The following is a 26,987-nucleotide window of genomic DNA, read 5'->3' on the forward strand; positions in this document are numbered from 1 at the left end:
TACACACACACAACCACATTTAGACACACACAACCACAATTACACACACACACTCACATATACACACACAACCACATTTACACACACACACTCACATTTATGCTCACAACCACATTTACACACACACACTCACATATACACACACAACCACATCTACACACACACAACCACATTTACACACACACACTCACAACCATATGTACATAAAACTATACAAACACAAAAGGCAGACACACACTTGAAACACACGAGTTCAGCACACCCCACTTCTACCATCATATCTCTCATCCCCCTGCCCCATACACACCGCACAGACATACCCACCTTTACCATCGTATCTCTCACCCCCCTGCCCCATACATATACACACTCACACAGACATACCCAGGCAGTGACAGAGACAGAACGAGAATGACAGGACTCACTGTCGAAGATGCAGGAGACAGTCGGGGTGTTCACGCCCAGGTTAAGGGTCTTCTCCTCACTCTTGTCATCTGGAATGCCTCCCTGTGAAGCAGAGAAGAGTTGACAGGTCAGGGAGGCAGCATCCAAATGAGCTCTTGTCAGTGCAGGCACTCACAAGCCCAAGGCTAACTGGGAACCATCTTGTTGAGAACCTTCGCTCCATCCATTGCAAAAGCCGCTATCTCCCGGGGTCCACGGAAATGATGCCTCAGTGGCCAAGTCTACAGCAGATACAAAGATTGGTGGAGGGACAGGATGCAGGGAAGGACTTAGACAGATTGGGAGAATGGACAAAGAGGTGGCAGAGGGAATATAGTGTGGAGAAGTATATGGCCATGCACCTTGGTAGAGGAACTAAAGGTGTAGAATATTTTTTAAATGGAGGAAGTTCAAAAATCAGATGTACAAAGGGACTTTGGAGTCCTTGTACAGGATTCCCAAAATGTTAACTCGTAGGTTGAGTAAGTGGTGCAGGAGGCAAATACAATGTTAGCACTCATTTTGAGTGGACAAGAATATAAAAGCACAGATATGATGCTGAAGCTTTACAAGGCATCGGTGAGGTTTCACTTGGAGTATTGTGAGTAGTTTTCAGCCCCTTTTCTAAGAAAAGATGTGCTGGCATTGGAGAGGGTCCAGAGGAGGTTCATGAGACCAGGAATGAAAGGATTAATGTATGAGGAGAGTTTGATGGCTCGAGGCCTGTACTTGCTGGAGATTTGAAGAATGAGGGTGGATCTCATTGATGTATATTGAATGTTGAATGTAGATTAGTGGATGTGGAGAAGATGTTTCCTTTAATGGGAGAGGCTAGGGACAGAAGCACAGCCTCAGAATTGAAGGACATCTCTTTAGAACTGAGATGAGGAGGAATTTCTTCAGCCAGAAGGTGGTGAATCTGTGGAATTCATTGCCACAGACAGATGTCGAGGCCAAGTCACTGAGTACATTTAAAGCGGACGATGATGGGTTCTTGATTAGTAAGGGCACCAAAGGTTACGGAAAGAAGGCAGGTGAATCGGGTTGAAAGGGGTAGTAAATTAGCCATGATGGAATGGCAGAGTCGATAGGCCAAGTGGCCGAATTCTGCTCCCATGCCTTATGGTCAGCAGTCGGAAAAACGAGCTTTCTGCAGATGTTCAGAGACAGGAACATTTTGTCAGCCCTGCTGCCTAGTGAACACATCAATCCCTTTTCCCTCAAGCTCCCATTTCCAAACCACCTCACAACATGTTCTGTACAGTCCGGATAAGCCCAACCACTCACTGTAGCTGGCACCCAATCAAGGTCAATATTGTACTTTTTTTTAAACTAAATTAGAACTCTTCAGAGTGTTTCTCTTGAACACAGAGCCATGCCTCCTGGAAGCGACACAGGGAGGTGGGCAGCGGGAACCGCAAGGGTACCCCAGGTTCCCAGAGCAGATCTGTCCAAACATGACAGAACACAGAACAGTACAGCACTGGCCAACCATGATGCCAATCCCAATCTGCCTGCACATGCTCTACATCCCTCCATTGCCTGCCTGCTTGAGTGCCTGTGCCTAGCATCACTTTGTCAACACACAGTCACTCCATGCATATAAGATCCTAAGATATAGGAGCAGAATTAGGCCATTTGGCCCATCACACCTGATCCATTTCTCTTTCAGCTCCAATTTTTCACCTTCTGCCCTGACCAATCAAGCATTTATCAACCTCTGTCCTAAACATGCCCAAAGACGTGGTCTCCACAGCTGCCTATGGTAACAAATTCGACAGATTCACCTCTCTCTGGTTAAAGAAATTCCTCCTCATCTCTGTTCTAAATGATGTCCCTGTATTCTGAGTCTGGGTCCTCTGAACTTAGACTCCCCCACCATAGGAAACATCCTCTCCAAATCTACACTATCGAGGCCTTTCAACATTTGATAGTTTCAATGAGATCCTCCTCATTCTTCTGAATTCCAGTGAGTACAGGCCCAGAATCATCAAATACTTCTCATATGATGAGCTTTTCAATCCTGGAATCATTTTCGTGAACTGCCTTTGAACCCTTTTAAATGTCAGCACATCCATTCTGAGATAAGGGGCCTAAAATTGCGCACAATACTCTGTGAGACCTCACCTGTGCTTTACGAAGCCTTAAATGTCAGCATGTCCTTCCTTTAATATCCTAGTACTCCTGAAATGAATGTTAACATTGCATTTGCCCTCCTCACTGTGGTGAACTACATATACCTGTCTGGACACGCCCCCCCCCCCCCCCCCACCCCGCTGACTGCTCCTGCGGCTCCTCCCGCTGACCGTGGCTCCTCCCACGGACCCCGTATAAAGGCGATTGGAGACACAGCCCTGGCCTCAGTCTCCAGGATGCAGTGTGGTGGTCAATTGCTGCTTGTTCTTTCTTCCAGCCAATAAAAGCCGATATCTTGCCTTACGTCTCTGAGAGTTATTGATGGTGCATCACTCACCACTGGCTCAACCTGCAAATTAACCTTTAGGGAATTCTGCACAAGGACTCCCAAGTCCCTCTGTGCCTCAGTATTCTTGTATTTTCTCTCCATTTAAAAAGCCTACACTTTTATTTCATCTACCAAAGTGCATGACCATACACTTCCCGACATTGTATTCCATCTGCTACTTTATTGTCCATTCTCCTAATCTGTCCAAGACCTTCTGTAGTCCCCTGCTTCCTCAACACTAGCTGCCCCTCCACCTATCCTCATTTCGGCCGCAAATTGGGCCACAAAAAAATTTTGATTCTTCAAATCATTGACATATAACTTAAAAAGAATCAATGCCAACACAGACCCCTGTGGAACACCACTATTCACCAGCAGCCAAACAGAAAAGGCTCCCTTCATTCCCACTCTTCGCCTCTTGCCAATCAACCAATGCTTTATTCATGCTAGAATATTTCCTGTAATACCATGAGCTCTTAACTTATTAAGTAGCCTCATGTGTGGCAACTTATCAAAGGGCTTTTGAAAATTCAAGTACGCAACATTGAGTTGCCTGGGACTGTACTCGCTGGAATTCAGAAGAAATAGATGGGATCTTATAGAAACATATAAAATTATGAAAGTGATAGATGATAGAGACAGGAAAGTTGTTTCCAATGGCAGATGAGACTAGAACTAGGGGCCATAGACTCAGAATTCGAGGAGATTTAGAACGAAGATGAGGAGGAACTGCTTTTCCCAGAGTGCGGTGAATCTGTGGAATTCTCTGCCCAATGAAGCAGTGGAGGCTGCCTCAGTAAATATACTTAAGACCAGGTTGGATAGATGTTTGCATAGTTGGGGAATTAAGGGTTATGGGGAAAAGGCAGGTAGGTGGAGATGAGTCCATGGCCTGATCAGCCATGATCTTACTGAATGGCAGGGCAGGCTCGACGGGCCAAATGGCCTACTCCTGCTCCGAGTTCTTATGCTCTTAGGACTCCATCATGACAGTAGGAATCCATGGATTGAGATGTCAGGTTGGGAATGGGAAGTAGAATTGAATGGGTGGCTGCCAGGAGTTACTGTTTTCTCAGGGGGACTTGGCGAAGCGGTCTCCCAATCTACCTCAGATCTCACCGTTATACAGGAGGACACACCGGGAGCACTGGATACAGTAGATGATCCCAACAGGCTCACAGGGAAGTGTTGCCTCAACTGGAAAGACTGTTCGGAGCCCTGAGCGGTAGTGAGGGAGGAGGCGTAGCAGCAGGTGTGGCACTTGTTCCGCTTGCAAGGATCAGTACCGGGAAGGATAAATGGACAAGGGAGTCACGAAGGAAGTGATTCCTGTGGACAGTGGGTGGGTGGGTGGGAAGGATGTGCTTGGTAGGGGGAGATTATGGAAGTTACAGAGCACAATGTGCTGGATATGGAGGTTGGTGGGGTGGTAGGTGAGGATAAGAGGAACCCTATCGTTGGTGGGGTGGTGGGTGGATGGGGTGAGGGTAGACATGTATGAGATGGAAAAGATGTGGCTGAGGGCAGCGTTGATGGTAGAAGAAGGGGCACCCCTTTCTTTGAAGAAGCAGGGCATCTTTTTAGTTCTGGAGTGAAAAGCCTCATCCTGAGAGGGGATGTGGCAGAGACAGAGGAACTGTGAGAAGGGGATGGTATCATTTATAGTCCAGGAAGCTGTGAGAATCCGTGAGTTCAGGAACTGGTATATCAATATCAGATAGTAATTGGCCATTGCTTTCTTCTGGGCAGTGTTTTTACAAGGCAGGAGATCCCATTATCAATAATCTTCAGAGGTTGTCTGCCTGACGTCAGTGGTCGCAGAACCAGGACTTGTGATCTGCACCGGCTGCTCGTACAACCATCCACCACCTGCTCCCTTGGCTTCACATGACTCTGATTGTGGGGCTAAGCAGGTGCTACACCTCGCCCAAGGGTGACCTACAGGCTGGCAGAGCGAGGGTGCACCTTACAACTCTTATTGTAGAGATGTATCTCCACCCCAACACCCAAGTTTGATCTTAGACTAGGTTAAAAGTACAGCACAAAATTCTGGGCTGAAGGGCCTGCTATGTGTTGTACTTTTCTACTTTTGATGTTTCTATGACCTGCTGAGTTCTTCGAGCCTTTTCTTTGATGTTCGAGGGTCCTGGTACTTATCAGATACTTGGCCCTTGCATTGTACAAACTGCATCACCACCCACCGTTCCTGGTCAAACTCCATTTGTAACACACACAAAATGCCGGAGGAACTCAGCAGGTCAGGCAGCGTCTACGGAGAGGAAGAAAGAGTCGATGTTCCTTCATCGGGACTGGAAAGGAAGGGGGAAGAAGCCAAAACATGAACTTGGAGGGGAAGGTGATTGGTACAGGTCTGTGTCAGGGGATTAGTTTGTTTGGGGGGGGGAGTTAGTTCATCACTGAGGGTGTGAGGTCAGATGGTGTGTTACATGGATAGACACAATGGACACATTGTGCGTCTAGCAGATCAGACAGGAACAACATAAAAGTCTGAGGTTTTATTCCGGGGTCAGACTCCCTCTCCCCACACATGGCTATGGAAGGGGGTTGTCGAGGGGGTGACGGGGGCAATCAACCACAGCCTGGACCCTGACAATGACAGACCATACCCAGAATTCCATCTTGGCCAGTGTACAAAGCTGGGGTTGGGGTGTTGACTGCTCACCAGGGCCCCCTCCAGGGCAAAGACGGCGGACGGACCGGCCTTCTCCAGTGGCTCCATCCGACGCCTCCAACGCCGCCTTCGGAACGTGTCCGTCTTCCGCTGCTTCAGGTGGAATCTCCAGCCGAATAGGGATGCGTACTCCCAGCCCTCGTTCTCCACGTCCTCCACCTTTGTCTGTGCAGCAAAGAAAACAAGGGCTTGGTTAGAATCCTCTGCTCCCTCGCAGAGGCTGAGGAAAGTAAAGGACTGCGTTTCCCTTCAGAATTCCCACAAGCACTCTCTCCACAGCTGAGACTTTATAAAGCATCGGTCAGACTGCACTTGGAGTATCGTGGGCCCAATATCTGTAAAAGGATGTGCTGGCATTGGAGAGGGCCCAGAAGAGGCTCACAAGAATGATTCCAGAATGAAAGGGTTAAGATATGAGGAGCATTTGACGCCTATGGGCCTGTAACTGCTGGAGTTTAGAAGAATGAGGGGAGGTCTCATTGAGACGTATCGAATATTGAAATAGTGGATGTGGAGAGAATGTTTCCCATAATGGGGAAGTCTCAGACTAGAGGGACATCAATTTAGAACAGAAATGAGGAGGAATTTCTTCAGTCAGAGGGTAGTGAATCTGTGGAATTCATTGCCACAGACGCTGTGGGTATATTTCAAGTGGAGATCGATAGGTTCTTGTCTGGTCAAGAGGAAGAGGCATTTAGACAGGCACGTGAGTAACACACTAGATGGATCACATGCAGTTAGATAGGATGAGTTTGGTTTGATATCATGGTCAGCACAGACAATGTGGGCCGAAGGGCCTGTTTCTTTGCTGTTCAATGAAGTCTACAGAATTTCAAAAACACAGGGAATTCTGCAGATGCTGGAAACCCAGACCAAAACGCACAAAATGCTGGAGGAACTCAGCAGGTCAGGCAGAATCTATAGAAATGAGTAAACAGTCAACATTTTGGGCTGAGACCCTTCATCAGGACAGGAAAGGAAGAAGGAAGATGCCAGAATAAAAGGTGCGGGGAAGGGGAAGGGGGATCGCTAGAAGGTGATGGATGAAGCCAGGTGGGTGGGAAAGGGAACGGACTGGAGAAGAAGGAATCTGATAGGAGAGGAGAGTGGACCATGGGAGAAAGGGACAGAGGAGGGGAACCGGGGAGGAGAAAAGGTAAGAGGCCAGTGTGGGGAACTGAAGAAGAGGAAAGGGGGAGAGTAAAGAAATTTTACCAGAAGGAGAGATCAATGTTTGTGCCATCAGGCGGGAGACTGCCTAGACAGAATATGGGGTGTTGCTCCTGCACCCTGAGGACCAGCCTCATCCTGGCAGGAGAGCAGGCCATGTTGAAATGGGAATGGGGTTAGGAATTAAATACATCAGTCAGTGCATCAGAAAGTTTACCAAGTCCTCCAAACTTCAACTTGGACATCATTCTGTTCCCAAAGCTACCTTGAACTCAACGTCACAGACATTCCAGCTTTCTTTCAATCCCGAGTTTACTCCATTGGTCTGCGGAGGCATTCAGTGGATTTACTGGCCAGCACTGCCCTCTAGTGGTTGGTGCTGGAGTTACATAACGTGTGGTGCAAATTCAACCCAGGGAAAGGAACATTTTAGATAAGATTTGACTAGTTTTATTTGTCACATGTACATTGAAACATTCAGTGAAATGTATCATTGTGCGTTAACAGTTGGAAGATATGTCTATCCCCATTCCTATCTTGACATGTTGGTCCATGGCCTCCTCTACTGTCACAATGAGGCCACTCTCAGGTTGGAGGAGTGACACCTCATATTCCGTCTGAGTAGCCTCAAACCTAATGGCATGAACATCGATTTCTCTAACTTAGATAATTTTTTCTCCTCCCCTTCCCTCTTCTTCAATTCCTCACTAAGCCCCAGCCCTTAACTCTTCTCCTCACCTGCCTATTACCTCCTCCACCCCTTTCTCCCTTGGTCCAATCTCCTCTCCTGTCAGATTATTTCCACGTCAGCCCTTTATCTTTTCCACCTATCACCTCCCAGCTTCTTATTTTATCCTCCATCCCCAACTACTTGACTTCACCTATCTCCCTCTAGCTTGTACGCCTTCCCCTCCCCACCCACCTTTTTACTCTGGTTTCTGATCTCCTTTTCCAGTCTTGAAGAAGCAACTCAGCCTAAAACATTGACTGTTTATTTCCTTCCATAGATTCTGCCTGACCTGCTGAATTCCTCCAACATCTTGTGTGTGTTGTGAGGGATGTGTTGGTCTCTCATGATGTTTCATATCTATCCAACACTGAGGGTGGCTGAATCTAGGAGACTCCAGCACTCTCCCAGGCAGGAAATAAACGGAAAGGCTTCAGAGATGCCCAACCCTGGACTTGAGGCATCATTACGATGGGGTGGCATGGTAGCATAGCGGTTAGCATAACACTATTACAGTGGCAGCGACCCGGGTTCAATTCCCACCGATCTCTGTAAGGAGTTTCTATGTTCTCCCCAAGACTGTGTGGGTTTCCTCCGGGTGCTCTGGTTTCCTCCCACGTTCCACAGATGTACGGGTTAGTGAGTTGTCAGCGTACTTGCTGGCACCAGAAGCTTGACAACACTTGGCCAGCACAAGCCTTGCTAATTGGATTTGATGCACTTTGCTCATCTTTCAACGTACATGTGACAAATTAAGCTGATCTTTTAAAAGAAAGACCCAGGCCACAGGGTCACCCCCATCCTGGTGCGCCGCGTACAGTTCTGACTGTCCAGCTGCAGAAGGATGTCATTCAGCTGGAGAGGATGCAGAAAAGATGCACCACAATGTTAATTAGCATTGGAGGGCTGGAGATAGGAGGGTCTGGAGGAGGATGAGAGGTGCCCTAATAGAGGTTTATCAAATTGTGAGGGGTGGAGACAGGGTGGGTGGTCACCATTATTTTCCCATGGTCATCATCATCATCATATGACATGTCTCTCCGATGATCATAACTGTCTTGGCAAATTTTTCTACAGAAGTAGTTTGCCATTGCCTTCTGCTGGGCAGTGTCTTTACAAGTCAGGTGACCCCAACCATTATCAATACTCTTCAGAGATTGTCTGCCTGGCGCCAGTGGTCACAGAACCCGGACTTCTGATCTGCACCGGCTGCTCATACGACCATCCACCACCTGCTCCCATGGCTTCACGTGACCCAGAATGGGGGTTAATCAGGTGCAAAGGTGACCTGCAGGCTAGCGGAGGGAAGGAGTGCCTTACACCTTTTTCGGTACAGGTGTATCTCCACCCCTACACCCTTTTCCCAGGGTAAGGGAGTCTAAAACTCAACTTGGGGTAAGAAGGGAAAGATTTAAAGGGGACTCAAGGGACAACTGTTTCCTCACAAAAGGTGGCGGGCATATGAAGCGAGCTGCTCATGGTGGAGGTGTGTACAATGACAACATTTAAAAGATGTTTGGACAGGGACATGAGTGAGAAAGGTTTGGAAGGGCATTCGCCAAAGGCAGCTGAATACGACTGGCTCAGGTCGGAAACTTGGTCAGCGTGCAAAAGATGGTTCTGCTTCCATGCCGTCTCAATCTATTTCACCAATCCACTCTTGCACGCTCCCCAAGCCCAATCTGTCCCTCCCACAGCATCACACACTCACCTTGCGATACGCCTCCATCTGCTTGAAGTCCCTCTTCCGCATCCGCACCCATCGGCGCCTCCTGTTGGTGTGGTACATCTTCTCGGCTGGTGACCAGGTCTTGGGCTTACGGTCGGGCGGGATGGTGAATCCGTACTCCCAGCCTGTAGCATCAGGATGTGGAATTGTTACTTTCTTGTATTTTTCTTATAGCTTAACTTTTCTATGCTTGCTTTTATTTATATTTATATTACTTATGTTGTTCAGTGAATTCTCCAGTAATTACAGGTGACCTGAGTTCAATTCCTGTCAGTGCCTGTAAGGAGTTATGACCGTGTGGGTTTCCTCTGGGTGCTCTGGTTTCCTCCCACAGTCCAAAATTGTACCAGTTGGCAGATGAATTGGTTATTGTATATTGTCCAATTATTAGGCTAGGATTAAATTGGGGGCTTACTGACAGTGTGGCTGAATGCGCAGTAAAGGCCTGTTCCACACGATATCTCAACGAAGAAACAAGTTCTCTGCAGCAGCTTTCATACCACTTCAATCCGGCTATCTCGACATCGGATGCTCGGCAACTCTGGCAGGGTCTGCAAGACATTGCTTTCTGCAAAGTGGCACCCAATAGCATGAATGGCAGCGATGCTTCACTACCAGATGAACTCAACGCCTTCTATGCCCGCTTTGAAAGGGAGAACACAACTACAACTGTGAAGATCCCTGCTGCACTTGATGACCCTGTGATCTCCGTCTCAGAGGCCGATGCTAGACTGTCTTTAAAGAGAGTGAACCCTCGCAAAGTGGAAGGCCCTGATGGAATACCTGGTAAGGCTCTGAAAATCTGTGCCAACCAACTAGTGGGAGTATTCAAGGACATTTTCAACCTCTCATTGCTACGGGCACAAGTTTCCACTTGCTTCAAAAAGGCAACAATTATACCAGATGCGTAATGCGGGCTGCCTTAATGACTATCACCGGGTACCACTCACATTGACAGTGATGAAATGCTTTGAGAGGTTGGTCATGACTAGACTGAACTCCTGCCTCAGCAAGGACCTGGACCCATTGCAATTCGCCTTTCGCCACTATAGGTCAACGGTAGATGCAATTTTGATGGCTCTTCACACTGATTTAGACACCTGGACAACACCAACGCCTACGTCAGGATGTTGTTCATCGACTATAGCTCAGCCTTTAACACCATCGTTCCCACAATCCTGACAGAGAACTTGCAGAACCTGGGCCTCTGTACCTCCCCAGCAAATGGATCCTCGACTTCCTAATTGGAAGACCACAATCTGTGTGGATTGGTGATAACAATTCCTCCTTGCTGACAATCAACGCTGGCGCACCTCAGGGGTGTGTGCTTAGCCCACTGCTCTCCTCTCTCTATACCTATGACTGTGTGGCTAGGCATAGCTCAAATACCATCAGTAAACTTGCTGATGATACAACCATTGTTGGTAGAATCTCAGGTGGTGATGAGAGGGCGTTCAGGAGTGAGATATGCCAACCAGTGAAATGGTGCCACAGCAACAACCTGGCACTCAACATCAGTAAGCTGAAAGAGCTGATTGTGGACTTCAGGAAGGGTAAGACGAAGGAACACTTACCAATCCTCATAGAGGGATCAGAAGTGGAGAGAGTGAACAGCTTCATGCTCCTGGCTGTCAAGATCTCTGAGGATCTAACCTGGTCCCAACATATCAATGTAGTCATAAAGAAGGCAAGACAGCAGCTATACTTTATTAGGAGTTTGAAGAGATTTGGCATGTCAACAAATACACTCAAAAACTTCTATAGTTGTACCATGGAGAGCATTCTGACAGGCTGCATCACTGTCTGGTATGGAGGGGCTACTGCACAGGACCAAAAGAAGCTGCAGAAGGTTGTAAATCTAGTCAGCTCCATCTTGGGTTCTAGCCTACAAAGTACCCAGGACATCTTCAGGGAGCGGTGTCTCAGAAAGGTAGCGTCCATTATTAAAGACCCCCAGCACCCAGGGAATGCCCTTTTCTCACTGTTACCATCGGGTAGGAGATACAGAAGCCGGAAGTCACACACTCAGCGATTCAGGAACAGCTTCTTCCCCTCTGCCACCTGATTCCTAAATGGACATTGAACCTTTGGACACTACCTCACTTTTTTAATATACAGTATATTTTTAATCTATTCAAAATATGTAATTGGCTTATTTATTTATTTATTTATTATTATTGTTCTTATTTTATTTATATTTTTTTCTGCCAGATTATGCAGTGAATTGAACTGCTGCTGCTAAGTTAACAAATTTCACATCACATTTTGACCTTTATAAATTAGTATTGAGTATAGGAGTTGGGATGTAATGTTAAAATTGTACAAGGCATTAGTAAGGGCAAATTTGGAGTATTGTGTACAATTCTGGTCTGAAAGGAAAGATATCAACAAAATAGAGAGAGTACAGAGAAGATTTACTGGAAAGTTACCTGGGTTTCAGCACCTAAGTTACAGGGAAAGATTGAACAAGTTAGGTCTTTATTCTTTGGAGCGTAGAAGGTTGAGGGGGGACTTGATAGACGTGGATAGGCTTTTTTCCATTGAGAGTAGGGGATATTCAAACAAGAGGACTTGAGTTGAGAGTTAGGGGGCAAAAGTTTAAGGGTAACACAAGGGGGATTTTCTTTACTCAGAGTGTGGTAGCTGTGTGGAACGAGCTTCCAGTAGAAGTGGCAGAGGCAGGTTCAGTATTGTCATTTAAAGTAAAATTGGATAGGTATATGGACAGGAAAGGAATGGAGGGTTATGGGCTGAGTGTGGGCCAGTGGGACTAGGTGAGAGCACGCATTAGGCATGGACTAGAAGGGCCGAGATGGCCTGTTTCTGTGCTGTAATTGTTATATGGATATGTGTGGGTGATAATAAACCTGATTCTGATTCTATATGTTAATTGTTTCACTGGAATATCCTTTTAGTCAGTGCTACATTTTCTATGTGAGAAAACTGCAATTTCTTTTTTTCCCTGCTTTTATTTGTTTTTTGTTACATAGAACACATCACAGAACTGTTGTGTTGACCTTTTAACCTACTCCAAGATCAGTCTAGCCCTTCCCTCCCACATAGTCCTCCATCCTTCTATCATCTATGTATCTAAGAGTTTCATAAATGTCCCTGATGTATTTGTCTCTACCACTACTCTTGGCGGGCTGTCCCACACACTCACCACTCCCTGAGTAAAAAACATCCCCTCTGCACTTTCCATAAATCACCTTAAAATTATGCCCCCTCATTTCTGCCTGGAGATAAAGTCTGTCCATGCTATCAATGCCTCTTATCATCTTTCACACCTCTATCAAGTCAGCACTGACCCTCTAAATTTAAGAGCCCTATCATACTCAACCTGTCTTCATAAGACATGCTCTCTGAGCCGGGCAGCATCTTGGTAAATCTCCTCTGCATCTTCTCTAACACGTCCCACATCCTTCCTATAACGAGGCACCAGAACTGAACACAATACTCCAAGTGTGGTGTAACCAGACTTTTATAACACTGCAACATTACCTCACGGCCCGTAAACTCAATCGCCCTTGTAATATTTAATTAATCGGCCGAAAGCAACAAAATGAATGCCTCATTCTCAATTCCTGAACACATGAGTTACAAAAACATCAGGATGTTTCTAACAAGAGAGCATGATGGAAATTGTCACACCAACTTCATACATCTCCCTGAGACAGGGCAACATGCAGTACACCACCCTGACACACTGGACCTCACCCCGGTCATGCCCACCCCACAGATGCCCTACCCCCACAACCTAATGAGTGTTTTCTAGCACTTCCCATTTTTTTTTCCATTTCTCATCATCTGCAGTTGTTCACTTTTTCAAAAGTCAATGTTTGTTAAGGTTCTACACCATCCAGGCCACACCATCTTCTCACAGTTACCATCCAGGCCACGCCATCTTCTCACAGTTACCATCCGGGCCACGCCATCTTCTCACAGTTACCATTTGGGCCACACCATCTTCTCACAGTTACCAATTGGGCCACGCCATCTTCTCACAGTTACCATCCGGGCCATGCCATCTTCTCACAGTTACCATCCGGGCCACGCCACCTTCTCACAGTTACCAATTGGGCCACGCCATCTTCTCACAGTTACCATCCGGGCCACGCCATCTTCTCACAGTTACCATCCGGGCCACACCATTTTCTCACAGTTACCATCCGGGCCACACCATCTTCTCACAGTTACCATCCGGGCCACACCATCTTCTCACAGTTACCATTCAGGCCACACCACCTTCTCACAGTTACCATCCGGGCCATGCCATCTTCTCACAGTTACCATTTGGGCCATGCCATCTTCTCACAGTTACCATTTGGGCCATGCCATCTTCTCACAGTTACCATTTGGGCCATGCCATCTTCTCACAGTTACCATTTGGGCCATGCCATCTTCTCACAGTTACCATTTGGGCCATGCCATCTTCTCACAGTTACCATTTGGGCCATGCCATCTTCTCACAGTTACCATTTGGGCCACACCATCTTCTCACAGTTACCATCCGGGCCACACCATTTTCTCACAGTTACCATCCGGGCCACACCATCTTCTCACAGTTACCATCCGGGCCACACCATCTTCTCACAGTTACCATTCAGGCCACACCACCTTCTCACAGTTACCATCCGGGCCATGCCATCTTCTCACAGTTACCATTTGGGCCATGCCATCTTCTCACAGTTACCATTTGGGCCATGCCATCTTCTCACAGTTACCATTTGGGCCACACCATCTTCTCACAGTTACCATCCGGGCCACACCATCTTCTCACAGTTACCATTTGGGCCATGCCATCTTCTCACAGTTACCATCCTATCTACTAACAACTATCCACATTCAGGGAGCTGTGGTTTTGGTCCTCAAGATCCCTCTGTTCAGCAATCGGTTCTGCCCTAACCCTTTACCCTTGCGTTTGGTTTCCCAAATTGTAGGTCCAAAATGAATATTATGGTTAAGCAGCAACAACTTCTCTGTGAGAACATTAAGATTCTCTTTATCCGTCACAGTGAAATGTGTTGTTTTGCATCAAATCTGGGAGTCTAATACCAGAGAACACTGCCTCGCGAAAGAGTGGTGCCCTTTCAGAACGGAGATGATGAGGAATTTGCTTAACAAGAGAGTGATGAATCTGTGGAATTTGTTACCACAGGTGGCTGTGGAGGCCAGGTCATTGGGTATACTTAAGACAGAGGTTGATAGGTTCTTGATTGGTCAGAGCATGAAGGGAGATGGAGAGAAGGCTGGAGATTGGGGCTGAGAAGGGAACGATGATAAGATAAGCTATAGCGGAGCGGACTCAATAGACCAAATAGCCTAGTTCTGCTCCTCTACCTTATGGTCTTACAATTTCAAATCATTCTGTGACACAGGGCGCTGGGGGAGAGGCAGATACATTGGGGACTTTTAAGAAATGCATTTAAGAAATGGATTGTAGAAGGTCATGTGGGAGGGAAGGGTTAGATTGATCTTGAGGTGGGTTAAAAAAGGTCAGCACAACATTGTGGGCTGAAGGGCTTGTTTGTAACTGCCTGCATTTCGGGGCAATAAAGGAGGAACAATAAGACGGAATGGGAGAGGGAGGATTGGAAATCCTGGGAGGGAGAATGAGGAGGAGGTAAAGTAACAATTCTCCTCAATTCCAAACTGAGGGCGATGTCCGATGGACAAAAGTTTCCCCGTGCCCTCTCCCATCCGCTCTAAACCTCACGCACCTTGTTCATCAACAGCTCTGTTGAGGTCAGTAGACCACTCCACGTCCTCCCATTTCCAGCCTCCCGGGCACTCGATGTCGTCCTTTGGCAGAACCTTCTCCCCATTCTGTAACAGGTAAATTACCATTATCACCTCCTCACCTGCTCCGGACCAAGGAACTGTAGAGTCCAGGGTGGGGTCACGTGTGACAGGGAGAGGTGGGACTTGCAGGGGCCCTGGCAGAAATATTTAAAATGGCGATATCCACAGGTCAGGTGCCAGAGGATTGAGGGATAGCTCATGTAGTTCCGTTGTTTAAAAAAGGCTCAAAAAGTAATCCGGGAAATTATAGGCCGGTAAGTTTGACATTGGTCGTAGGTAAATTATTGGAAGGAATACCAAGAGGTAGGATCTACAAGTATTTGGATAGACAGGGACTTATTAGAAAAAGTCAGCATGGCTTTGTGCATGGTAGGTCATGTTTAACCAATCTATTAGAGTTTTTCGAGGAGGTTACCAGGAAAGTGGATGAAGGGAAGGCAGTGGATGTTGTATACATGGACTTCAGTAAGGCCTTTGACAAGGTCCCGCATGGGAGGTTAGTTAGGAAGATTCAGTCGCAAGGTATACATGGAGAGGTAGTAAATTGGATTAGACATTGGCTCAATGGGAGAAGTCAGAGTGGAGGATTGCTTCTCTGAGTGGAGGCCTGTGATCCCTGCCACACGGATCAGTGCTGGGTCCATTGTTATTTGTCATCTATATCATTGATCTGGTGATAATGTGGCAAATTGGATCAGCAAATTTGCTGATGATACAAAAATTGGAGGTGTAGTGGACAGTGAGGAAGGTTTTCAAAGCTGGCAGAGGGATTTGGACCAGTTGGAGGAATGGGCAGAAAAATGGCAGATGGAGTTTAATGCGGACAAGTGTGAGGTATTGCACTTTGGAAGGTCAAACCAAGGTAGAACATACAAGGTAAATGGTAGGACACTGAGGAGTGCAGTAGAACAGAGGGATCTGGGAGTACAGATACATAATTCCCTAAAAGTGGCGTCACAAGTAGATAGGGTTGTAAAGAGAGCCTTTGGTACATTGGCCTTTATAAATCAAAGTATTGAGTATGAGTTGGAATGTAATGGTGACGTTGTATAAGACATTGGTGAGACAGAATTTGGATTATTAAGTATAATTTTGGTCACCTAATTACAGGAAGGATATTAATAAGGTTGAAAGAGTGCAGAGAAGGTTTACAAGGATGTCGCCAGGACCTAAGAAACTGAGTTACAGAGAAAGGTTGAATAGGTTTGGACTCTATTCCCTGGAGCGTAGGAGAATGAGGGGAGATTTGATGGAGGTATATAAAATTATGATGGGTATAGACAGAGTGAATGCAAGCAGGCTTTTTCCACTGAGGTCAGGGGAGAAAAAACCAGAGGTCATGGGTTAAGGGTGAAGGGGGAAAAGTTTAAAGAGAACATGGGGGGGGGGGCTTCTTCACACAGAGAGTGGTGGGAGTACGGAGTGAGCTGGCAGGTGAAGTGATGAATGCGGGCTCACTTTTGACATTAAAGAAAAATTTGGACAGGTATATGGATGAGAGGGGTTTGGAGGGATATGGCCCAGGTGCAGGTCAGTGGGACCAGCAGAAAAATGGTTTAGCACAGCCAGGAAGGGCCAAAAGGCCTGTTTCTGTGCTGTAATGTTCTATGTTCTATGGTTCTGAGCCTGAAGCAAGATCTGATAGAAATTTATTAAATTTTAAGAGGCATAAGGTAGAGCAGACAACATATTCAAAATGCTGGAGGAACTCAGCAGGCCAGGCAGCATCTATGGAGGGGAATAAACAGTCGACATCTCGGGACTGGAAAGGAAGGAGGAAGAAGCCAGAATAAGAAGGTGGACAGAGTACAAACTGGCAGGAGATAGGTGAGACAAGGTCAGGGGAAGGTGGGTGTGTGGGGAGGTGTTAGATAGAAGAGGTAAAGAGCTGATGAAGGAGGAAAGGAGAGTGGACTGTGGGACAAGGGGCACCAGAGAGAGATGATGGGCACAGAAGGCAAAGGGAGGGGAGAATATTTATACTTGGAGCTGCCCTTTTCATACTGTTTATTCTTCTCCATAGATGCTGCCTGACCTCCTGAGTCCCTCCAGCATTTTGTGTTTCTTGCTCTGGATTTCCAGCATCTGCAGAATCTTGCGTAGATATAGAGGGCAAGTGTTCCAGGTGAGGGGCCAGGTAAAGGGGATATCCAAAGCAAGCAGGGGTGGTTGGGGAGGCAGATATAATTTGAGAGGCTCTTAGATAGACTCACAAATGCTCCGGGAATGGTGATATATAGACCATGTGTAGACAAAGGGAATGGAGGGATATGGACCATATACAGACAGGGAATGGAGGGATATGGACCACGTACAGGGAATGAAGGGATATGGACCGTGTACAGGGAATAGTGGGATATGGACCATGTACAACAGGGAATGGAGGGATACGGACCACGTACAGGGAATGAAGGGATATGGACCATGTACAGGGAATGGGGGGGGATATGGAATGTGTACAGGGAATGGGGGGGATATGGACCGTGTACAGGGAATGGGGGGATACGGACCTTGTACAGGGAATGGGGGGATACGGACCTTGTACAGGGAATGGGGGGATACAGACCTTGTACAGGGAATGGAGGGATACGGACCATGTACAGGGAATGAAGGGATATGGACCGTGTACAGGGAATGGGGCGATATGGATTGTGTATAGGGAATGGAGGAATATGGACTGTGTACAGACAGGGAATGGAGGGATATGGACCGTGTACAGGGAATGGAGGGATATGGATTGTGTATAGGGAATGGAGGAATATGGACTGTGTACAGACAGGGAATGGAGGGATATGGACCGTGTACAGGGAATGGGAGGGATATGGACCGTGTACAGGGAATAGTGGGATATGGACCATGTACAACAGGGAATGGAGGGATATGGACCGTACAGGGAATGGAGGGATATGGACCGTACAGGGAATGGAGGATATGGATCTTGTACAGGGAATGGAGGATATGGAACTTGTACAGGGAATGGGGGGATATAGACCGTGTACAGGGAATGGAGGATATGGATCTTGTACAGGGAATGGAGGGACATGGACTGTGTACAGACAGTTAATGGAGGGATATGGATCTTCTACAGGGAATGGAGGGATATGGGCCATGCAGAGAGAGGAAATGGAGGGATATGGACCATGTACAACAGGGAATGGAGGGATATGGGCCATGCAGAGAGAGGAAATGGAGGGATATGGACAATGTACAACAGGGAATGGAGGGATATGGACCGTGTACAGGGAATGGGGGGGGATATGGAACATGTACAGGGAATGGGGGGGATATGGACCGTGTACAGGGAATAGGGGGGGGATATGGAACATGTACAGGGAATGGGGGGGATACGGACCGTGTACAGGGAATGGGGGGGGATATGGACCATGTACAGGGAATGGGGGGGATATGGACCATGTACAGGGAATGGAGGGATATGGACCGTGTACAGGGAATGGGGGGGGGATATGGACCGTGTACAGGGAATGGGGGGGGATATGGACCGTGTACAGGGAATGGGGGGATATGGAACATGTACAGGGAATGGGGGGGATATGGACCGTGTACAGGGAATGGGGGGGGGGGATATGGACCATGTACAGGGAATGGAGGGATATGGACCGTGTACAGGGAATGGGGGGATATGGAACATGTACAGGGAATGGGGGGGATATGGACCGTGTACAGGGAATGGGGGGGGATATGGACCGTGTACAGGGAATGGAGGGATATGGACCGTGTACAGGGAATGGGGGGATATGGACCATGTACAGGGAATGGGGGGATATGGACCATACAGGGAATGGGGGAGGGATATGGACCGTGTACAGGGAATGTGGGGGATATGGACCGTGTACAGGGAATGTGGGGGATATGGACCGTGTACAGGGAATGGGGGAGGGATATGGACCGTGTACAGGGAATGGGGGAGGGATATGGACCGTGTACAGGGAATGGGGGGGGGGATATGGACATGGACCGTGTACAGGGAATGGGGGGATATGGACCGTGTACAGGGAATGGGGGAGGGATATGGACCGTGTACAGGGAATGGGGGGATATGGACCGTGTACAGGGAATGGGGGAGGGATATGGATCGTGTACAGGGAATGGAGGGATATGGACCGTGTACAGGGAATGGGGGGGGGGGGGGGCGAATATGGACCGTGCTTAAACAAAGCATTTCTCTAACTTGGCAAAACATTGTGGACAACTGGGCCAGCGTCTGTCCGATACTCTGTGACCTTCCAGTCCAAGTGCCTCTTCAGTGTAATGTAATCTTAGTATCCAAGCTCCTGGCTTTGGGGAGCTTCAGTCAGAGTCACAGAGTACAACACCAAAAAAGGCTCTTCGGCCCATCCAATTTGTGTCAACCTGATCTGTCTAATTCCATCCACCTGCTCCTGAACCATAGTTCCCCAAACCCCTTCCTGCTTAAAATATGGGAACTTAATTGAATCCCAGCACAGAAACAGGCCTTTTGGCTCATCTAGTCCGTTCTGCCTCGTCACATTGACCATCATCTGGACCATTGCTCTCCATACCCCTCCCATCCAAACTTCTCTTAAATGTTGCAATTGAGGCCACATCCACCACTTAAGCTGGCAGCTCATTCCACACTGACAACAACCTCTGAATAAAGAGATCCCCCTCAGATTCCCCACTTATATTGCATCTTTCACCTTTAACCCTTGACCTTTGGTTCTGGTTCTGGAGAAAACCTGCAGGCGTTTACCCTATTAATATCTGTCCTAATTTCCTGCATTAAAGAGGCCAGGCACTGAATAAGGGTGGCCATGGTTAACTCTGCCGATAGAGTCATAGACCACTACAGCACAGAAATAGACCCTTATGCTCATGTCATCTGAGCCAGCCTGACTTTGTCTGGTCCCATCTATCTGTACCTGGACCATAATCCCCAATACCCCCTTCATCCATGTACCTTGTTGGGTGGGAGGTTTATCCAACTCCAGCCCAGCCCATCACGGTCAAAGCCCTCCCTACCACTGAACGCATCTGCACAGAGTGCTGTCACAAGAAAGCAGCACCCATTGTCAAAGGCTCCGTCACCTAGACGATGCTCCCTTCTCACTACTGCCACCAGGAAGAGGGAACAGGAGCCTCAGGACCCGTGTTAGATGGCTAGCATGAGAGGGCACAGTTTTAATGTGCTTGGAAGAAGGTACAGAGGAGATGTCAGGGGTAAGTTTTTTATGCAGAGAGTGGTGAGTGCGTGGAATGGGCTGCCGGCAACGATGGTGGAGGTGGATACGATAGGGTCTTTTAAGAGACTCCTGGATAGGTACATGAGGCTTAGAAAAATTGAGGGCTACGGGTAACCCTGGGTAATTTCTAAAACAAGTACATGTTTGGCGCAGCATTGTGGGCCAAAGGGCCTGTATTCTACTGTAGGTTTTCTATGTTTCTATGACCAACACCACCAGGTTTAAAAACAGCTTTTACTCCTTAAACATCTGGCTCTTGAACCAAAGAGGATAACTTCATTCAACTTCACTTATCCCATCATTGAACTGTTCCCACAACCTACAGACTCACTTTCAAGGACACTTTATCTCATGTTATTGCGTAGGTTCTTATTGTTTTGCATTGGCAGACTGGTTACCCGCCCTGTCGGTGCAGAGTCTCCCATTGATTCTATTACAGTTACTGGATTTATTGAGTCTGCCCGTAAAGAAATGAATCTCAATGTTGTACAATGTAACATCTACGTATATACTTTGATTATGAATTTATTTTGAACTTTGGTCTTTGAAGTCCGAAAGGTAGAATGAAAATCAGTTGAAAATGGATAAGGTGTTTCCCAGCGTATATGACAAATAAACTCTTCTCAGGCTTCCAGTGGGTAAAGGTATCACTTTTAACCGAAATTTCGATGAGAAACTCTGCCGTCTTCATCAGGAATGATGCCTGGGCATATCCAGTCCAGTGGTATTTATACCCCCATTGTCCGTCCCTCCTGATTGGTTAGTCCTCACCCAATTAGGTGTCTGCTGTCCCACTTGTTTATAACTGAATTCCAGTTCTTACTTAGAGCAAGACTTTGTTAAAATTCTTTTCCTCTAGTTTTATTTCAATGACTTCCTTCACCAGGCAGTCCCAAAAGCCTTTGATTTCTGGAAGGATTGCCAGGATCCTGAAGGAAAACTCAATTAATACCATCCACAAACCCATAAGGAAGCTCTATTCACAGTTTGTGTGGATCAAAGAAGATCTGGGGCTCAGGTAGACTGGGGTTTACAGGATTCCCTGTGAATGTGGAGCAGCATACGTCAGCCAGACAGGACACATGGTGGACAGCTGCATCAAGGAGCACAGGAGGTGTATCTATTTGGGTTACCCAGAGAAATCAGCGATAGCAGAAAATTGCAATCACAATGACTGTAGGATTGACTTTGACAGCACAGAACTACTGTGCACGCCAGTCCCGTTAAGACCGTCTGGTAAAGGAAGCTATTGAAGTGAAACTAGAGGAAAAGAATTCTAACAAAGGTGAAGGTCTTGCTCTAAGTGGAATTCAATTGTAAACAAGGTGGGACAGCGGAAACCTGATTGGATGAGGACTAACCAATCAGGAGAGACGGACGGTAGGGGGTATAAATACCATCGGATTAGACATGCCCAGATTTCATCCCTGATGAAGATAGCCGAGTGTCTCACCGAAACATTGGTTAAAATTGACACTGTATGCAGCTGGCAGCCCAAGAAGAGTTTATTAGAACATCAATTGGTTCAAATATCTCGGGGGCTTGGAGAATTGTGCAGAATATTTAAAGGTTAATTGTCGCATGTACATTGAAATGTACAGTGTCAAAGACCCACACAGTCCGAGGCCGTGCTGGGAGCATCCCGCAAGAGTCACCATGCTACTGGTGCCAACATAGTATGGCTACAACTTACTAATCCTAACTCATTGGAACATCCCAAGGAAACCCACATGGCCATGGGGAGAACATACAAACTCCTTACAGGCAGAGATGGGAACTGAACTGACTTAATTACTTACATCCTTCACATACACAAGGAGAAAAAATCTTTACATTACGTCTCCATTCAAATGTGCAATGTGCTATTTATAGTCATTTATAATAAATAGTATGAACAAATAGAATTGAACGCAGGTCACTGCATTACATTAACTGCTACGCTACCATGTCATCCCATCATAATGATGTCCCAGGTTCAGGGAGAAACTGTCTCCAAAACCTTTCCAAAGCCTGCAAGCCATTTATCTCTTCCTGAAGAACTACTGGAGTGTCCCAGATTCAGCCACCTTTGCTATTGGGAAGACCAACACATGCTCAGACTCAAACACATTTCACTGTATATTTTGATGTTTTGATATACATGACAAAAAATACTATTCTAATTTACCTCTCCTGGGTCGAATTTGCACTACACATTGTGTAATTCCACCGCTACCCACTGGAGGTCAGTGTTGGCCAACAAACCCAATAAATGCCTCAGTAAACCAAACTGGATAATGTTGGAATAAACGCCACATGGATAAAAGGCTGGAATGTTCATGAGGCTGGGTTCAAGCCAGCTTTGGAAACAGAATGATCACAAAAATGAAGTTTGGAAGGATTTGGTAAACTTTGTGCTGCACTGTTTCATGTGCTAAGCAAGTTTAGGATTCTGTAGAGTTTATAGAACACAGAACAGTACAGTACAGGATTGCTCGGATTTCCAAGTTTAGGATTCTGTAGAGTTTATAGAACACAGAACAGTACAGTACAGGATTGCTCGGATTTCCAGCATTTGCAGATTTTCTCTTGATTGTAATTCGATTACTACTCTGCGAAGTCTCTTCTGGGGATGCCTAGCCTGAAGAAGTTTAAACCTTCCAGTCCTGCTAAAGGGTCTCAGCCCGAAACGTTGACTGTACTTCCTTCCATAGACACTGCCTGGCCTGCTGAGATCCTCCAGCATTTTGTGTGTGTTCCACAAAAATGATTCCAGGGTTGAAAGGCTTATCATATGAAGAGTGTTTGATGGTTCTGGACTCGTACTCACTGGAATTCAGAATTGAAACCTCGCGAAGGGTGAAAGGCTTCAGCAGAGTGGGTATGGAAAGGGTGTTTCCGATGGTGGGAGAGTCTAACACCAGAGGGTACAGCCTCAGAATGGGGGGGGGGTCCTTTTAGAGTGGAAATGAGGAGGATTTCCTTAGCTAGATAGTGGTGAATCTGTGGAAGTCATCTCTATTGGCGACTGTGGAGGCCAAGTCATTGGGCATATTTACAGCAGAGACAGGTTGCTATGGAGAGAGGGCTGAGAGGGAAATGGATCAGCCATCAGCAGATTCAGTGGGCCTGATGCCTAATTCTGCTGCTATATCTTATGGTCTAAATCCTAGAAAGAGACTTCTCATCTGTTGGACAGAGAGGTGATGTTCACTGATTCCCTGTTGCCACACTGAGACGGCCTGATAATAGGGACAGGCTAGGTCTGGAGCATAGGAGAATGACCCCTAGGGAGTATAAGAGGCATATATAAAGTGAATTGTTAAGAGTTTTAAATGCAGGAGTTTCTGCAGGTGCTGGAAATCCAGAGTAAGTCCTGGAATGAATGCTAACATTGCATTTACCTTCCTCACCACTGATTCTACCTGCAAGTTAACCTTCAGCGTTTTCTGCACAAGTACTCCGAAGTCCCACTGTATTTCAGATCTTTTGATTTTCTCCCCATTCAGAAAGTAGTCTGCACATTTACTTCCAGGACCAAAGTGCATGACCAGGCATTTTCCAACATTGTAGTTCATTTTCCACTTTCTTGCCCTTTCTCCTAATCTGTCTTAAATCCTTCTGCTGCCTTCCTGGTTCCTCAAAGCTACCTACCTCTTCATATCATCTGTGAACTTGGTAACAAAGCCATCTACTCCATCATCTAAATCATTGATATACAGCTAAAAGGAAGCAGCCCATCACAGATCCCTGCGGAACACCACTAGTCACTGGCAGCCAAAAAGATCCTTTTATTCTCACTCGCTGCCCCCTACCAATCAGCCAATGCTCTAACCATGTCAGTAACTTTCCTGCAATACCATGGGCTCTAACTTGGTAAGCAGCCTCATGTGTGGCACCTTGTCAAAGGCCTTCTGTAAGTCCAAATATGTAACGTCCACTGCATCCCCTTTATCTTTCCTACTTGTAATCTCCTCAAAGAATTACAAGGTTTGTTAGACAGGATTTTCCCTGAAGGATGCCAGAATCCAACGATTTTGAAAGATCATTACTAATGCCTCCACAATCTCTGCCACTACCTCTTTCAGAACCCTAGGGTACAGTTCATCTAGTCTGGGTCTTTCAGCTTTTTGAGCACCTTCTCCCTTGTAATGGTAACTGCATCCACTTCTCTTCCCTCACACCCTTCAACACCAGGCATACTGCTAGTGTCTTCCACAGTGACGACTGATGCAAAATATGCATTTAGTTCATCTGCCATCTCCTTGTCCTCAGTTATTATTTCTCCGGCCTCATTTTCTAGAGGTCCTATATCCACCCTCATCTGTCTTTTATTTTTTACTATCCATTTTGATATTGTTTTCTAGTTTGTTTTCATATTTCATCTTTTCTCTCCTCATGATTCTTTTAGTTGTTCTCTGTATGTTTTTAAAAGCTTCCCAATCCTCTACCTTCCTGTTAATTTTTGCTTTGTTGTATGTCCTCTCTTTTATTTTTACATTAGCTTTGACTTCCCTTGTCAGCCATGGTTTTACTATTTTGCCATTTGAGTATTTCCTTGTTTTTGGAATTCATCTATCCTGCACCTTCCTCAGTTTCCCCAGGAACTCACACCACTGCTGCTCTGCTGTCATCCCTGCCAGCAGCTCCTTCCAATTTACTTTGGCCAACTCCTCTCTCATACCACTGTAATTTCCTTTACCAGACTGAAATACTGCTACATCACATTTTACTTTCTCCCTATCAAATTTCAATTTGAACTCAAAAATACAGTGATCACTGCCTCTGTGGAAGAAAAATAGTAAGACATTGTGACGAACGCTAAGGGGTTAATGACCTACTTCTAGTATGTAAATTCAAAGTCTCTAATCACTTATCTGCGACTAATATACATTGTGTGACTGAAATGTACTTTGTAGACGGGATGGGAAAGTAACTCTGTCTGTGCTTCCTTGTTCTAAGAATCATCATTTGTCTGATATACTGTTCCGAGAAATAACACTTAAGAAAATGTACAACCGCTCAAGGACATATCGTGCAACTTCGCTATTCTAACGAGTTGTAGTTGAAGTTCCCTCCTTTTTCAGATTGAAGTGCTTCTTGTCACGTACACCTGGGGTATAAATAAGAGTGTAATCCATTGTTGAGCAGAGTCTCAGAACTCCGCTTTAGGTGTCTGGGCTCTCCGTAATATCACGTAATAAAACCCTTTAGTCTGAAACAATTCTCTGACTCAGCCTGATCTATTCTGCCTGCTGCTCCTGAGATTTTTTTTTCCACAACAGCCTCCTAAGGGTTCTTCCACCTTAAGCTCCCTAATCACCTCAGGTTCATTAAATAACACCCAATCCAGTATAACTGATCCCGTAGTCAGCTCCTCAACAAACTATTCTAAAAAGCTATCTTGTAGGCATTCAACAAACTCACTCTCTTGAGATCCATTACCAAGCTGATTTCCCCAATTGACCTGCATATTGAAATCTCCCATGACTATCATAACATCGCCCTTTTGACACACCTTTTCTATTTCCTGGTGTAGTCTGTGGTCCACATTCCACATACCATTAGGAGACCTGTATAAAACTGCCTTTAGGGTCCTTTTGCCCTGGCAAATTCTTAACTCGCAAGAATATACATATTAAAATTATTACGAATTCCGTGGAGCATGTGGAGATCTTCCAACAACCAGGCATTCTCTCTTTCTTTCTTTCTTTCTTTTTTTTTCTGTAGGGCAGTTAGGGGGGAGGGGTTAAGGGGAGGGGGTATGGGTTATATACATTGTTTTTTCATACTTTGTAATCATTTAAAAATGCAATAAAAAAAGTTTAAAAAAAAACTCGCAAGAACTCAACATCTTTCAATCCTATGTCACATCTTTCCACTGATTTGATGTTATTCTTTATCCTGTCCCTCCAATACAATGTGTAACAACATTTAATATTTCTTAATTGTACATATGATTTTTTTGTGTTCTATCGCTGTGCGACAGTGAACCATCTGACTGGCCTATCAGAGATCTCCTTGGGAACTGGTTGACTTGATCAGCATTTCTGATCCGGCTATTTTTTACGATTGCACTTAATTAAAAAAAACCTTGAACATTCAGCTCCCAACTATAACCATCCTTCAGAAGTGATTCAGTGATGGCCACAACATTATACTTGACAATCCGTAATCATGTAACAAGATCACCCACCTTATTTCTTATACCCTGTGCACTGAGATATAACACTTTGAGTGCTGCATTTGCTACCCTTTTTGATTCTGCATCCCTAATGCACTGATACTCACCCTGCTGGCTGCAATTGTGTCCTATCATCTGCCTGCCCTTCCCGACAGCCTGACTGCGTACTATCTTTGCTTTTTTTTAAAACCATCTATCCTAACCTGAGTCCCTTCAATCTGGTCTCAACCCCTGTTTAAACCCTCTTCAACAGCTGAGAAGTGGTTGATGGAGTTCAACCCAGTTAGGTGTGAGGTGGTTCATTTTGGCAGATATCACATTTCTGGCAAGACTCTTGGCAGTATGGAGGATTAGAGGGATCTTGGGGTCTGAGTCCACTGGGCTTCATCAATCATGCGTTTGAGTTTAAGAGCTGAGAGGTAATGTTGCAGCTATATAGGAACCTGGTCAGACTCCACTTGGAGTACTGTGCTCAATTCTGGTCACCTCACTACAGGAAGGATGTGGAAACCATAGAAAGGGTGCAGAGGAGATTTACAAGGATGTTGCCTGGATTGGGGAGCATGCCTTATGA

At 46.1% G+C, this 26,987-nt stretch overlaps 1 protein-coding gene across 6 annotated transcripts in view; it reads right to left on the reverse strand.

The window, feature by feature from the left end:
• dysf (dysferlin, limb girdle muscular dystrophy 2B (autosomal recessive)) overlaps positions 1 to 26,987 on the reverse strand; it is a 400,698-nt gene that overhangs the window by 190,270 nt on the left and 183,441 nt on the right. For all 6 annotated transcript variants that reach the window (XM_059965797.1, XM_059965801.1, XM_059965798.1 and 3 more), the window contains 4 exons: positions 14,947 to 15,052; positions 9,209 to 9,351; positions 5,592 to 5,765; positions 426 to 507 (listed from right to left, as the gene is read on the reverse strand). In XM_059965797.1, the coding sequence (XP_059821780.1) occupies positions 426 to 507; positions 5,592 to 5,765; positions 9,209 to 9,351; positions 14,947 to 15,052 (505 nt within the window). The remainder of the gene's footprint in view (positions 1 to 425; positions 508 to 5,591; positions 5,766 to 9,208; positions 9,352 to 14,946; positions 15,053 to 26,987) is intronic.

Source organism: Hypanus sabinus, chromosome 3 (genome assembly GCF_030144855.1).
Source record: "Hypanus sabinus isolate sHypSab1 chromosome 3, sHypSab1.hap1, whole genome shotgun sequence".
NCBI lineage: Eukaryota > Metazoa > Chordata > Chondrichthyes > Myliobatiformes > Dasyatidae > Hypanus > Hypanus sabinus.